This window comes from Akebia trifoliata, chromosome 11 (genome assembly GCF_017979445.1).
Source record: "Akebia trifoliata isolate Shusen 1 chromosome 11, ASM1797944v1, whole genome shotgun sequence".
Taxonomy (NCBI): Eukaryota; Viridiplantae; Streptophyta; class Magnoliopsida; order Ranunculales; family Lardizabalaceae; genus Akebia; species Akebia trifoliata.
In genome coordinates this window covers 39,567,697-39,581,823 of record NC_141385.1, presented here as the reverse complement: position 1 = coordinate 39,581,823, position 14,127 = coordinate 39,567,697, and the positions used below count along the sequence as shown (strand labels likewise).

Below are 14,127 nucleotides of genomic sequence, written 5' to 3'. Positions count from 1 at the left end.
ATTTCCTTGGAAATAATTTTGGTACTGTTGGAATAGTATCTAATCATAGTCCATAGGGAGGAAACGTGCCCTCCATAGTTGTTTCATTCTCTACCAAGTTCGGATTGGGGCTTTGGCTTGTTGAGTTCGTGACAACTGCAACTACTCTCACCAAGCCGAAACTCCTCTTTTAAGCGTGTAAGCTACAAGCTTAACTTTCTTTTCTTCAGCAATATCCATGCAATCAAAAAAACATTCCACCTCCAAAAGCCAATCAAGAAATTCCTCTAAATGAAGTTGACCATTAAAAGAAGGAAGATCAACCTTAATACGAAAGTTTCAATCTTGCATTGCACCCCTTCATTCACCCTGTTGAAGTATTATATCATCAATTTCTTCATCACTAGACTCACTTTCATAGGCTCACTTATGAATGTTCATAACCTCGATCCTTGAACATGCTGATCTTTATCATTAGGTATGATTCGTTCATTACCTTGGATCTGATCCTTATGCAAAGCCTGAGTCAACTGCCCAATTGATGTATGCTTAGTTTAAAATGACCGTTGAGTCTCCCGTTGGAAGGATTCGAAGGTTGCTATAGTTAAAACTTGATAATCTAGAGCATCATCCATGAGATTTATCGAATTTGATCCGTCTTTAGTTATCATAGGAACGAGGAACACTCTCGCTCTGATACCGATTGACGTAGCGGAGCATGAAGTAAATCACAATAATGAACAAGGAAGAAGATCACCGTTTTCAACCGGTAGGATTACTAGAATCTACAAGAGGAAAAGGTCTAAAACCTTTTTTTTTAAACATAATTTATTTTTATTATTCTCAATTTTCATATTTTGAGCTCCTTATATGGATAACTCCATAATAACAACTTAGAATCCTACTAAAATACTAAAAATTAACATTCCTAACTTATGTATAACATAATAACAACTTTCTAATCCAATTGTAACTCAATGTGGATACATCTAAGGATTTCTAATTGGAATCTAAATAATAAAAATGAATTTTTTTTAAAAATTAGAAACTAACAAGAAATTGTACTACTAACATAACTATGAAATAGAAATCCTACTAAAACTAGAAATAGAAATCCTACTAAAACTCTAACTAGAATTGTAGATGTCCAATATTAGAAGGGACTTTCATAGTGAAATCCTTTTATACTTATTTAATGGATCAAAGTTTGCAAAACTTCCTGACTTCTTCTATTTGGAGCCCAAGGATCCCTTTGAGAGTGACTTTCTTCACATGGTGTGCCTCTTTAGGTAGAATTTCAACGATGAACCAATGCATGAAACGGGGCATGATGGGTCCCAACATATGCCCTCTATGCTTAAGGTGCCATGAATCCGCAAGCCACATTTTGATTCATTGTACCATGGCAAACAACATTTGGAAGCATTATATTCACCTTTTTGTGTGGAGGAGTGCATGCCCTCATCGATCCTAAACGTGTTCAAGATGTGGAGGTTGTGGGGTTATTCTTTTGGTGAGGCCAAGAAAATATTGTGGAGCATCATCCCTTTCACAATTTGTTAGGGAATATAGTTGGAATGTAACAAATGCATTTTTGAAGGAAAATGTGAATTGGATGATAACATTGTAATGTCCATTTTGGGTTTATTGTTCTTTTGGTGCAAGGTTTTCATGGAGTTTAGGGGTGTGTCTTTTGAAGACTTTGTTGTTAGATGGGATCAAGTTTGTTGTATTATTTCCTTTCGTCAGTCTCCTCAACCGCCTTAATGAAATGATTCTTTTTATCGATCAAAAAAAAAAAAATTGAAACCCAGCCTTGAAAAATAAGAAACACAGACTAGCAGAAGACCCAATCAATGCTTATCGAGGAAGTGAAAGAAAACCAGATATCTCTAGCACAAGAACAATGAATGAGAAATGTGGTCTACTGACTCCCCACTAGCTTTGCATAGTGGACAATAGTTAACAAATTTAAGGAAAAAAAACTAACCATGAGGTTCTCTAACATCAGAATCTTATCTAAAGGGGGAAGTCTAGATGAAAAAAGAAACTTTAGATGGAACAATCGAACCCTATATGATTGCAACAAGAAATGACGAACAAGTGAAAATAGTAAGAAAGTACCAGTGATATAGTTTCAAAACATTAATCTAGTTAACTCAGCTTGTTGTGGTTTTCCCTTTATACCACATTGCCAATCCAAGCTAGGATAAAGGAGGGTTGTGTCAAGTTGGCAGTGTGTGTAAAAATCTGCCAGTCCCTAACATTCATATGACAGTGCATGTCTCAAAATTAAGAAATAATTGTACAAATATGCCATGCATCAAGTTTTTCAGGATAGGAGTGTCTAATGCCTTGTTTTCACTATAATAATTGAAGAGGCTCTCAAAACAAGCCAAGTTGGACCAATCTTGATCAGGGCATGTGAAACAGAGTTGAGCTCAAGCTCAGCTCAACTCAATCAATAAAACATCAATCATCCATCACAAAAACACACACACAAAAAAATCATGAAACCATCTAGATGCTACCCCATTCATGTGAAAAGAGGCCAAGAGCGCAATCCTTGTTGTTGGTCGTAAGATGATTGCGAAAAAAAATTGCTCAGCTTTATAAAATGAAATTCCAATGGAATGCATCCATCAAAATGCATGAAATCAAATATAATGTATATTATATTTTATATATACTTTTATCAAATTGAATGGGATCAGATTTGGATCTGGAACAGCATATATTATGTTGGGTCTAATAAATTTCTTATCAGATTAATACCAATTTAGTACCAACCAAATACGAATCTGATCCATTGAAAATCCTAGGGACAATGTGATGGGTAAGGACTAAAGAAGAGCACTTTCTGGATAGTAATCATTTTTTGGAGGCAATGACTGCACTAATTGAAGTGCTAGAGAGATGGAAAATGATTTGTCGCTAAAGCAAACAGATTGAATGACAAATCAGGCAAGTTATTTTTTATTATTTTGAATTAGGCACGTTTTAATCCTTCATTATCTTCAAAAACTCACCCATTTAAATTGCAAATTTTGCCACTTTTATTCCCAAAATGAAATTTTATAACCCCTTAAAATTCAAATGTCATAGTACGTAGCTCTGATATCAATTACATGAGTGTCCAACATGAGCCAGTTTTCGGATTCCACACAGCCGGGAGCAAGAACTTCCTACCATTCACCCCATGAGCATTGAAGCGCCCACCAGTACTCGGAGTCATATGAACCTTACCAGCATACGCTGGAAATGCACCACTACCAAATATCCCCGAACAAGCAGACACGGCCTCAGCCGGATCAGTCTCGTACCCTTGGAAGAACCCTGTATTATAAGGGTTCGTCACAGTTCCAGCCAAGGCTGTAGCCAAGCCAATCGCCATTGCATCAGCACCAACATTCCCATTCGGTGGTTGAAATGGCAGTGACTGAGGCCCATAATCAGCCTTATGAAACGGTCATGCACACGTGCCAGGACACTCGGTCTCTGGGTTCCCCACAACCATGTATAAACTACGAAACGGGCCCTCACCCACTGTGCCATGTCTCGAGCACCGACCCATACACGTGCCACCGACTGACACGTCCCTAGCCATAAATATCACCGCTATCATTGATGACATGCCCCCGGTAGCTTTTGCTACAAGAGTAGGGAAGAAGTCTTGGGTCACAATTTTTCCTACCGAATATAATTTGTCTGTTTTCTGCTTCACGATATGTACCCGTATCCCCGGACTCCTCGTTCGGGTACTCCCACGGATTACGGATTGGTATTGCTCCACGATACTCCACCAAGTAGAAACCTGTGGAGCCGTGATAGTGTTGTGATTTGCGTTAAGCAAATGGATGAAATCACGAAGGATCATTTTTTGAGCACGCCCGAAACATCCATACCATAGGATGCCGAGGTTGAGTTGACCCTTTAATATGGGTCCCCTATGGTATTGGAAGATCGGGTTAGCACCCGGATCCGGACCATGTGCCCAGGATCCAATAGGGAGGAGAAGAACAATAACAGATATAGTACTAATGACAATAAGGGGGTTTGGGTGAAGAGAAAGCCACGTCATTGTGTTTTTCTCTTGTTATTGTGTTTGTTGAGCCTCTATTTATACATAAGAGAGGTCGAAGGATAACCATGAGAAGGGGTTTAAAGTTGGGAATTAAATAACGGATTCCAACGCATAAATTTAAAAAAATAAATAAATAAAATAAAATAAAAAAATCAATATCATGACTCGGTCAATGATGGGTACGAAACATGTGTATAACCTAAAATTCTAGGGTTTGAAGAGATTCGGTTTTTTACAGTTATGACCGTTATGTTCTTCAATAATGAATATTAGGGTTGTAATGGATCATACATAGATTTCAAATGAAGTTAAAGTTGGGGTTTTAACTCTAGAATTACATTTTGCAGAGAAGAAATAGAGAGATAGAGAGAGAGAGACTCACCTGTAAGAGCTCTTTAGGGGAAAGGAGGAACGGATCAACAACTCAGCAAAGCCCTTCTAGTTTGAGAGAGAGAGAGAGAGGGAGATTTCACCCACGTTCGCTGTTGCTGTCGGTCGATAATAAGAGAGAAAAATAAAATGAGGAAGAATTAAGAAGAAGAGAAAAATGAGGATGGGGTGATTTAAAGATACCCCTCCATATTTTGATCAATACTAAATATACCCTTATGTTTTCAAACTGTTGACGTACTCTCTCCCCCTGACCTAGGGTTTTTTAATGAGACATATATATAATGACTTAAACGCCCTTTTCTTCAACCCATGAAAAAACCTCTAATCATCTTTCAACCTTCTTAACATTCTTCTTCAACCTTCAAACTTCTAAAAATAAGAATAAATTTTAGAGAAGTAAAAGGATATATATTTTTGTGGAAAAATGGAGGATAATTATACAAGTTAAATTTTGAAAATGAAATATTTTTTAGAATTTTCTTCAACCTTAAGAATACTGAACAACTAAAGAACATACCAAGAAGCATTGGTTGCAATGGCCAAGGCGGATTCCATTAAGGGAGAGGTCTTGAGTTTAAACACTCTCGTTGACGACCCACAAGGACTCATCCCTACTTACTTGGTATGTGTGGTTCATGATTTTAAAACTCATTTTGACATCACGTCTAGTCCTTGAATAAGACTGAGTTGTCTCGAACAAGATGTTTGATTTATTTGAGTCGTCTTAGATGAGATTTCAAAAAATGGCTTAGAATTAGAACAAATCATGTCTTTGAAATGACTTATCAACTTGTCTCGTTGATAAATGATATTGAGACAACACAGATAAATCATCTCAGTTTCAAACAAGATTTAAAACCATGGTGTGGTTGTGAGAGTATTGCATGTACTTGAGTGATTTGGGTGAGATATGATGTTCTAAGAGGTCAATTGCCTCATCCCTACTAGTTAGGCCTACAAATCTTGAACCTTTGTCATAAATAAATATAAAAAAATCAAAACAAAATACTAATGAATTTTTCAAGAAGGAGAAGGCTGATTTTTTTATAAATAAAAATTCAAGGATTTTCCATTTACATTAAAGAGGAGGTTGAACATACTAAAAATAGGTTAAGCTTGATAAACACATTTAAGTCACTTTTGTATTAGTTTTTTAATATGTTTAAGCTTGATATTAACAACTTCACAAGGGTGTTTAAGTCATTTCATATTAGTCTCAAGAAGAAAATTTTGTCAAGAGGGGCATGTCATCACTTGTAAAACAGGGGGATATCTCAAATATTTGCTTGGAGGCATATGTTTAAATCACCCTAATTGTAAGGTAACCCCTGTTTTTTGTTAAAAAAAATAGGGATACATCCCAATGTTCAAACTTGATAACCTACCCCCTTGACTTCGGTCTAGTAGACCAATCTAGTGACTCTCATGAGTCAATTCCGCTAGTTCATTATGATGCAGCCACTTAACATCAAAGTTATACTTTGAGGATCCTGTAAAAACCTTTCCCCAATAGAATTCCACCAAGTGGCAAAAAAAGGATGGAGTTTTAAAGTACGCGTGGTACAAACAATCGTGTTATTCACTCTCTCCAAGTCAGCCATCCACATAAGAGAAAAAATCATTTTCAGCTTTCGAAGAATATTAGGGTATCCTTGCTTTTCAAACTAATGTCAAAACACCCCTTGACCACGATCTTCTTAGATAGATTATGTAAAATGATTGAAAATACTCCCACCTTCAACTTCTTGCAATTGCTTTCCCCAAAAATCCTTCGTTAGGGAGGAGCTAGGATTTTGCTCATGTGGGGGCAATCAAAAGTAGACAAAAAATTGTGGGGCCAACTAAGACAGGAAAAAAATAATTTAGAGACAATAGTAACAAATATTTTTTATCTGTCATTAATATCTGTCGCAATAACTCATTAATACATAGTCTTCAAAATTTCTTGTGGAGGCAAGTGCCCCTACAACCACGCCCCTATCCTTCATCCTTCAACCCCACAACCCCCACTGTAAATCCACCCTTATCCTTCATTTTTCCATATTTGGTTTTGCATTATAAGAAAATATCCCAAGTGTAACTATGATTGTACTAGTCTTTGGACTTAAGTATTTTGTAGAATGAGAATCTTGGATGTAACATATGTCACTAATTTGATTAGGACGAAGTTATCCTCCCATAAAGATGAAGTTTTTATCTAAATGAATAGTTTTTTTTTTTTTTTTTTTTAAATAAATCAAATATTTATGTAGGAAAAAAAGAAAATACAAAAGTTGCCAAATAAATTGAAACGTTTTATCCTCATAGAGATCAAAGGTTGAAGTCGATGTTTTGGCCAGATGATGAAAATGGAGAGTATTTTGGTCATTTTAACTTGGTCTCACATAAAAGACTAGAGTCAAGGGTATGGCACCATTTTGACATGCAATTGCATGGGTATCTCAAATATTCACTAAAAAACTAGAGGGTTTTTTCTAAATTACCATGTAACTTTCCCCATTGTATGAATATGATAGTAAGGCAGCTGAGCCGGACAGCCTCCACTCTTTCCAGTTTTTTAAGACTGAACTGTTTACTGTCTGAATCAGAAACCCTAAACCCTAAACTCTGTAAACAGAACCCTAGAGAAGAAGAAGAAGAAGCCCTAATAAAAGATACGCAGATCTCCAAATATCAGGAACCCTCAGAAAACTTAAGACCAGAGAGAGAAAATTCCAGCCCATCGCGGACCACGTTAATTCCCTGCATCACCTTCTAGACCCAATTAACTTCCCCTTTCGTTGGTCTTGGCGTGACGTGTCAATCAAGGTTCAGAACATGCGTCACCAGTACCTTGGTGTCAAACGGAAGATTAGGGTTTCAGATGATGAGTTCAACTGGACGGACGGTCGGTCAGGATCATTGGACCAATTTCTTCAAGTATAAGGAGGTGTTTGGAGATGTGGATCTCGAGGTTGGAACCTCGACGAAGCGAGGGGGAGTGATGGAAGAAGATGGGTGTTGTGTTTTTGGTGTTTGTAGTAATGGGAATGATGGTCGGGGAGAGGAGGAGAAGGTTCGAATTCAATCGAGCGATGAAGAGGAGAATTTGGGATCGATTACTGCGAAGAGATTGAAGAAAGATGGTGGGTTAGGGTTTATGGGATCACAGATTTTGGAGTTGAGAGAATTGTTGGGTACGAGAGAAGAGCAACGAAGAGAGAGGGAGATTTGTAGAGAAGAGGAGACTATGAGTCGAGAGGAGAGGAATCGAGAGAGGGAGAATGGGAAGGAAGAGCGATGGAGGGAGAGAGAGGAGAGGTTAGAGCTTCGGGAATTTGAATGGGAGGAGAGGCAGAGAGTATGGGTGAGGAGAGAATTTGAGCGGAGATTACGATTCGAGAGAGAATTTAATGAAGATCGACGGTTGTGGTTGATGAAGATGGAAGAGAAGAGAGAAGAGGAGGAGATGGCGTGGAGAGAGAGAATGGTGGAAATGCAGATTGAGCATGAGAAACAAATGATGCAGATGCAAGCAGATGCGTCACAGAACCAAATGCAGGTTCTTGGGGTATTGGTTCGGCTTATGTGTCAATTCTTTGGATCGGGAAATGATGGATTGGGTGGTGGACTTGGTGCTTTGCCTCCGCAGGTTTTGCAGAATTTACAACATCCCAATGGTTTGGTGGGTGATGACAGCAAACCCGGCACCAACTCAGATTCGCATTTCATGTAATGTAGAGACTGTAAGAGAAATTTATTGAGTTGTAATCTGTTTTTGATTATTATTATTATTATTGTTTTTATGAAATTTGTGAGGTGGTGTTAAATTGAGTGAATAATTTTTATTGTTATTAATTAATGGATTTAAAGTGGAAATATGTAGGTGACATTTGTATTCTTGTGTTATTTATATAGGATATTGTTTTATTTCCAAGTCTCAACCTTTTTATTTATTTATTTGATATTCTTGACGGAAAGATTAAGATCCTTGCCTTTTAGGATGATCAAAGTTCTCTTGATCAACTGATTAACTGAACATGTGGGGAGTGGATGTTACCAAAAATTAGTTTTCAATTACATAATCTTAAATCTAAAATTTATCGAAAAAAAAAGTAGACATTTGAAGGTTCCAACTTGCTAAGTTTGTGAGTGTTGATACAGACATGCATGGGTTCAAACCCGCTTTCACCTTTGAGTTGTTGATCTCATTGAATACAAGCTTACCCCATAGCAAAACCATACATGGGTATATTTATAGAGCAGATTTTTTTGTTTTTTATTTTATTTTATAACAAGGATATCGGGACCCATAGACCCGACTAGTAGGGGTGAGGAAATTGTCTCTTGGATCATCACATCTCCCCCAAATCCCCCCGGGTACATGCGATACCCCACCAACCACACATACCAGGTAAGACGGGATAAATCCTTGTGGATTGCCAACAAGGGGTAGAGCAGAATTTTGAGCCGCCAAGAAACAATAAGTCATGGAATGAGGACAACAGATGTGAGGATGTTGAGATAGAACTTAGATGAAGGAGTGTTTGTTGAGATGGTTTGGGAATTGAGAACATATGACAAAGACCAGGGATAGCTCAGCCGCTCAAGTGAGCATGAGCACTTTGTTGTTAGTCGAATGTTCTAAAATGCAACAGGGAGGTGGAAAAAGGTGGATTGAGGTAGGAAGAAAAGATCTAGAGTCAAATGACTTGATAAAAGATAGAGTTGAGAGGCAAAAAATATGGTTCAAGGTTAGTTCTTGACTTCCTTGGTTTCAAATGGAACTAGTTCTGTGCTTTGGTTGTCGGACAAAGAGAAAGGCCTTTTCTGAATTTTGTTTTTTTGCTCCTTTGCAAACCTGTTTCAAAAAAGAAATAGTTGAACTAGTTTTAGGGCCAAAAATCTTATATGTGAGTTTCGAAATTTGCACCTCACAAAGTTGCCAAACGATATCTATATGCTCAGACTAAAATTGACCTTGACTTGCCCCGATTTTTGGATTCTCAAACATGCCCTTAGATTTTGAATGTATAGCCCAAGTATAATTCCGCACTTTTGAAGGAAAATGCGAGACAATTGATAACATCGTTATGTCAATGTTGCATTTGTTGTTTTTTTGTGTGCTCGGTATTCAAAGAGTTTAGGGGGGTCTTTTTTTTAAGATTTTGTTGTAAGATGGGACCATATTTGTAGCATTGCATCCGCTTAATTGCGCGTTTCTTGTATTGTTTCTTTGCATCGGTCATCTCGACTGTCTTAATGAAATGATATTTTTATCTATCAAAAAAAAAAAAACTTGGCCCATTATAGTTCCTTTTGGAATTGTTCTTTCCAGTCCCATTTGTCTTGCAAGCATTTTTCTATTCTATTTGGCACATGTTTGTTGTACATTTACTGATTTCGTATACTTCATGAACTCCGGAGTACTTATCCATTAGCCCTTTGGTGTTTCCAAATTCCAACTTCCATCACGATAGCATTACAAATGATGAATGAATTGTTTGAAAATAACGAGTGTAACACATGGGCTTTGTCTTTTTTACTTCCACCGGAACTTTGTTTTCTTGTTCTGCTTTCAACATCATGCGAAATAAAGATTCAGTCACAATTATGAGAAATAGGGTGCAAGGGGGTACCCTGTTCAAGGCCCCTAGAAGGTTTTGGACACACCACTTGGAGACCCATTAAGGAAAATGGAGAAAGAAAAGGTGGGCACACATTTTCTTTTATTGATCAAATTACTTCGTCACCGAGTCCATAGAATTCGTAATTTTAACAGGATATGGCCGTATTCATCTTTATTGCCATCCACGCATGCTTTCCTTTTTTCTTATATAATACATATTTGTGGGCAAATAGCAGTGTTCTTTCCTCAATGTATAGGAGGTACAAAATCATCTGAAGAGGAAATAATGAGTTCATGGGGTAATGGTCTTAATCTATTAGCTAATAGCTTTGAGATTATTATTATTATGTAGTTTAAATCATATACCGTATTTGAAGAACTGACATTCTGTCATGTCTAGAATCTTCTTCAGTCTTGTGTGCATCCTCATAAGATTCGAATTTGCAGATGTTTTCATTTTTATCTCCATTTTCCTCTTTCCATGCAACATTCAAATAAATCATCTACAAAACCAAAATCTTCAAGATGGTCTGATGTAAAAAAAATTCATAATCTCAAATGAAAGTCTCCTCAATTCACTCAACCCTCCTCATTTAACCAAATTTCACGAGATTTTTGTCTCCACGACGAATTTTCCCAAAATAGACACTCCCAACTACTTTCAAATTTGTTTCTTCCCTGTGAGAAGATCTGCAATCTGGTTTTTTATCTTGAATTTGCTTTAATTTTCTTGTATCAACTTTGTTATTTTTATCCACAATAGTCAAGAATGATTTACATTCCATTTTTGCAGAGCTTCAAGGATCGATAAGAATGCATTTAAACATCATTCTACCGAGCTTTCAATTTCTGCCTTGCACAATGTCTCTCTAACTCATATCTCCAAGAATTAAAATGGGTTCTTTCTACCATTGTGCTAGATGTCTAAGCCCAGGGTTTCTAAATTTTGCATTTTCACCTGAGAGGAAAGCGAGAGGAAGACCCAAAAGAAGTTGGATGGAGAAAGTTAGAACAGATATATTATAAACTCACTTTCGATACGAAAGACTTGGTTTCTTGACTAAGTGGAGTGGAGGAACAGGGTTTGTATAGCCAACTCCAAATCTTTGTGATAATGTTTTGTTGTTATGTGTTTGTGTTGCGGGAGAGAGAGAGAGAGAGAATCAATCAACATTTGCAAATGTGCTGTGTTCTTTGACACATGTCTCAAGGATTAACAGTAAAATTAAGGGATTTTTTTCTTCTACTTCGGTAAAAATAATGTATATCAATAAAATTAAGGTTGAGTATATAGCATTGAAATCTCCCTGCAGATCCATGGGAAGCTTGCTAATCAATTCCAAAGATGTATTGCTTCTCGATCAAACATGACTTCCAACTTTAATTTTGGTCCAGCTTTGTCTTTTGAAATATTTATCAAAAATTCAAGAGGGCCAGCTATCTGATTTAGTGCTTTATTTTTATCAAAATCGTTACAACTTGTAACTTTTTTACGTTATAATTATAACTTATTCTTACACTTGAATTATAAAGTGAACCAAAAACAAATTATTTCTTCCTACCCAATGAAACCCAGGTTTTCTTATGGGTGGAGAACCACGAACTTGATTTCATCGAAAAGAACAAACTCTAGATTTGCTTGAGCATTTTTTATTTAGGCTTTGTATGATTGCAGGCAAATCGTTTTCACGAAATACAAATTCTATGAATTCCACTGTTTGGTGTAGGAAAATATATCAGAGTTGGCTTTCAGCATAATTTTAAAGAATAATGATGAATTCACATGGCTAACGTGGTAAGGGCACAGAACCGCAGATCTTTTTCATGTGTATCCCAAAGAAAAAGATTTATCATTCTGTACTCTTGCCATGTCAGCTGCGTACTAACCATGTATCCAAAATGGAACCTACTAACCAAGTCAGCATGGCAAATCATAAGTCAACTAGGAACTTAATTGAGCATCTAACCAAGTCATCTTTGATATTATTAAATTTCTTTGAACAAAAAAAAAAAACATTTTAATTATTGTAAAATGTTAAAAACCAAATTTTAAATATTTAAAATTTAATATGTTTGACGCACAAATTATCAACTTGACTCAATGGACATCGAAGTTGAGTTTTCAGGTTTTTAGTTCATTAGTAGTTTCGATTTTCCCACGATGGGATGGAAAATCTTTACCAACAGGAAATAGAATTATAAAGAAAATACATTATTATACCTTAAAAATCACTATTTTCAAAGGGAAAATATTTTTCCATCCATGGAGCTCAGACCATCAAATGGTCCATACTCATGGTTTTAAAACTTGGTTTTGCATCTCATCCATGCCAGATACCAAGTTGTATCGGATGAGTTTTTCGAAACGTTTAAAAATGAGAATAATGAATGTGGGATTTTAAATCTCATCCGAAAAATTGACTTGTTTGTCCATCTCGTCCGAGATGCCTGGTATCAAGACAACTCATGCGATATGTCTCGGTCTCGTCCGAGTTTTGAAACCATGTTCATACTTGCCAACCAAGAGCCCCACTTGTAAATTATAATAGGATCTTCATGTAAAGACATGACAGAAGATATATTCAGTAGAGTCAAGAAACTAAGGCCTTGTCTGGATACACCTCTCCACACAAGAACATAAGTTCAATCTCTTCACGCAAGAGCAAAAACCTCTCCGCGCAAAAACAGGTTTTTAGAATTTCTTAACAAAGAGCAAAAAATCTCTCCGTGCAAGAGCAAAAACCTCTCCATATAAGAACAAAAACCTATTCAAACGTTTGCTAGATCCTCAAAAGAGTAGAAGTCATCAAAAAACTTTATCCAAACGCAATGTAAATTTCTATTAGCATATTGACCTTCTGAGAATTGAGAATCAAGTCAAAGAACAACAAAAGATGCATCCCAAATAATTGGGGCCAGCTAAACAAATTCTTAGTCCGATTTATATTTCAATCAGCTTGGAAATAGAACTAATTCATAGAAATATCATAATTAATATATTAAAAATATTGTAGAATTTCATATATTATGGAAATATTATAGAATTCTTACAAAAAAGAAAAAAAATATGCTTTAAAAATTTAAGAAATGATAAAACAAGACAAAGCACACTCACAATTCTTGACACAACAATAAAAACCATTTGAAGAAAGAAAGGTATGATCAATAGTGTTTGCACATGCCGACACAAATTGGTACCTATGTTTTAAAATTTTATGAGAATTACCATTGTTTGTCCAGAGAACTACTAACTTATTATAATATACTATAATTTTTTTTAAATAAAATAGAAACTATACTCTGTTGAAATAGAAATATGCTAGTTATGCACCTTTCGAACACTTGAAATAGATGAATGGCATCGACAAGTGGATTAATGGTGGCAACTTGAATGTGGAAACTAAACACGAGTATTCCACATATTCATGAAAGGTGTAGTTGCAGTCTAGGTCAGTAACATCATAATTGAGCATTAAAAAAATTTACATCCTTTTATAACTAACTTAAAAATTTGTGATTCGCAACCATCAATTTTCCTTGCATCCTAAATGGACACCAAGGAGACATTTTCACAAACATCTGAGGTGCCCCAAATTGGCTAGTCTCTGCAGGTAGTAAGTAGATCTAGTTCTGAGAATGTGTCAAACTTGGCACACTCATACTATAATCTTCCCCCACAGTTGTTTGTGATTCATGTGGCCTCTGCCACCGACCCACCCACATAAGAAACTAAAAGCAATACAAAAATTTCATTTCAGGCATGGAGTGTTTGGATAACTATGGGTATAGAGTGAAAGCTTCCTTAACTCCAACGGAGTCAACATACCATAGATGTGAGTTATAGGGCAAATATGAGACTGATATTGATTCTAGTCAAAGGCTGAGAGGGAAATTCTTCCAAATGTGATTTGCTTTGTGTTCCTCCACAAAGTTTAAAGGGACTATATCGAGCTGTGTATGGGCCTATCAGAACATGGTAACTAAAAAACTTCATCTGCCGTTTCTTGTTTACAACAACGAAGCCTTATCCTAAAAATTAGGGGTCAGTTAAACGAACCTTGTT

At 36.4% G+C, this 14,127-nt stretch overlaps 2 protein-coding genes and 1 pseudogene across 5 annotated transcripts in view; 1 reads left to right on the top strand and 2 right to left on the bottom strand.

Annotated features, from left to right (window-relative positions):
* LOC147391594 (THO complex subunit 7A-like) overlaps window positions 1–4,574 on the bottom strand; it is a 31,113-nt gene extending 26,539 nt beyond the window's left edge. The window contains exon 1 of the mRNA XM_086457761.1: window positions 4,446–4,574. The gene's annotated coding sequence lies outside the window, so the exon portion shown is untranslated. The remainder of the gene's footprint in view (window positions 1–4,445) is intronic.
* Window positions 3,012–4,359, bottom strand: LOC147391595 (protein EXORDIUM-like 2 pseudogene; annotated as a pseudogene).
* Window positions 4,575–6,988: 2,414 nt separating the features above from the next.
* Window positions 6,989–11,458, top strand: LOC147391593 (uncharacterized). 4 transcript variants are annotated; one of them, XM_086459873.1, is made up of 3 exons: window positions 6,989–8,167; window positions 10,858–10,925; window positions 10,984–11,458. In XM_086459873.1, exons 1-3 carry the CDS (start codon window positions 7,320–7,322, stop codon window positions 11,088–11,090), a joined length of 1,023 nt encoding a protein of 340 aa, XP_086315999.1. In that variant the 5' UTR covers window positions 6,989–7,319; the 3' UTR covers window positions 11,091–11,458. The 4 variants fall into 4 exon arrangements, 3 of the variants coding, with proteins under 3 accessions (XP_086315999.1, XP_086316001.1, XP_086316000.1); XR_015183187.1 differs by having other exon boundaries at window positions 6,993–8,181; XM_086459875.1 differs by lacking the exon at window positions 10,858–10,925 and having other exon boundaries at window positions 6,992–8,181; window positions 10,985–11,458.
* Window positions 11,459–14,127: the final 2,669 nt, after the last annotated feature.

What these genes read in the sequence shown, in the direction of transcription:
- LOC147391593 (XM_086459873.1), top strand. Translation starts at nt 7,320, where the DNA reads ATGATGAGTTCAACTGGACGGACGGTCGGTCAGGATCATTGGACCAAT. An exon ending in AACTCAGATTCGCATTTCAT is followed by an intron (nt 8,168 to 10,857) that starts GTAATGTAGAGA and finishes CCATTTTTGCAG; the next exon opens with AGCTTCAAGGATCGATAAGA. An exon ending in TTCAATTTCTGCCTTGCACA is followed by an intron (nt 10,926 to 10,983) that starts ATGTCTCTCTAA and finishes ACCATTGTGCTA; the next exon opens with GATGTCTAAGCCCAGGGTTT.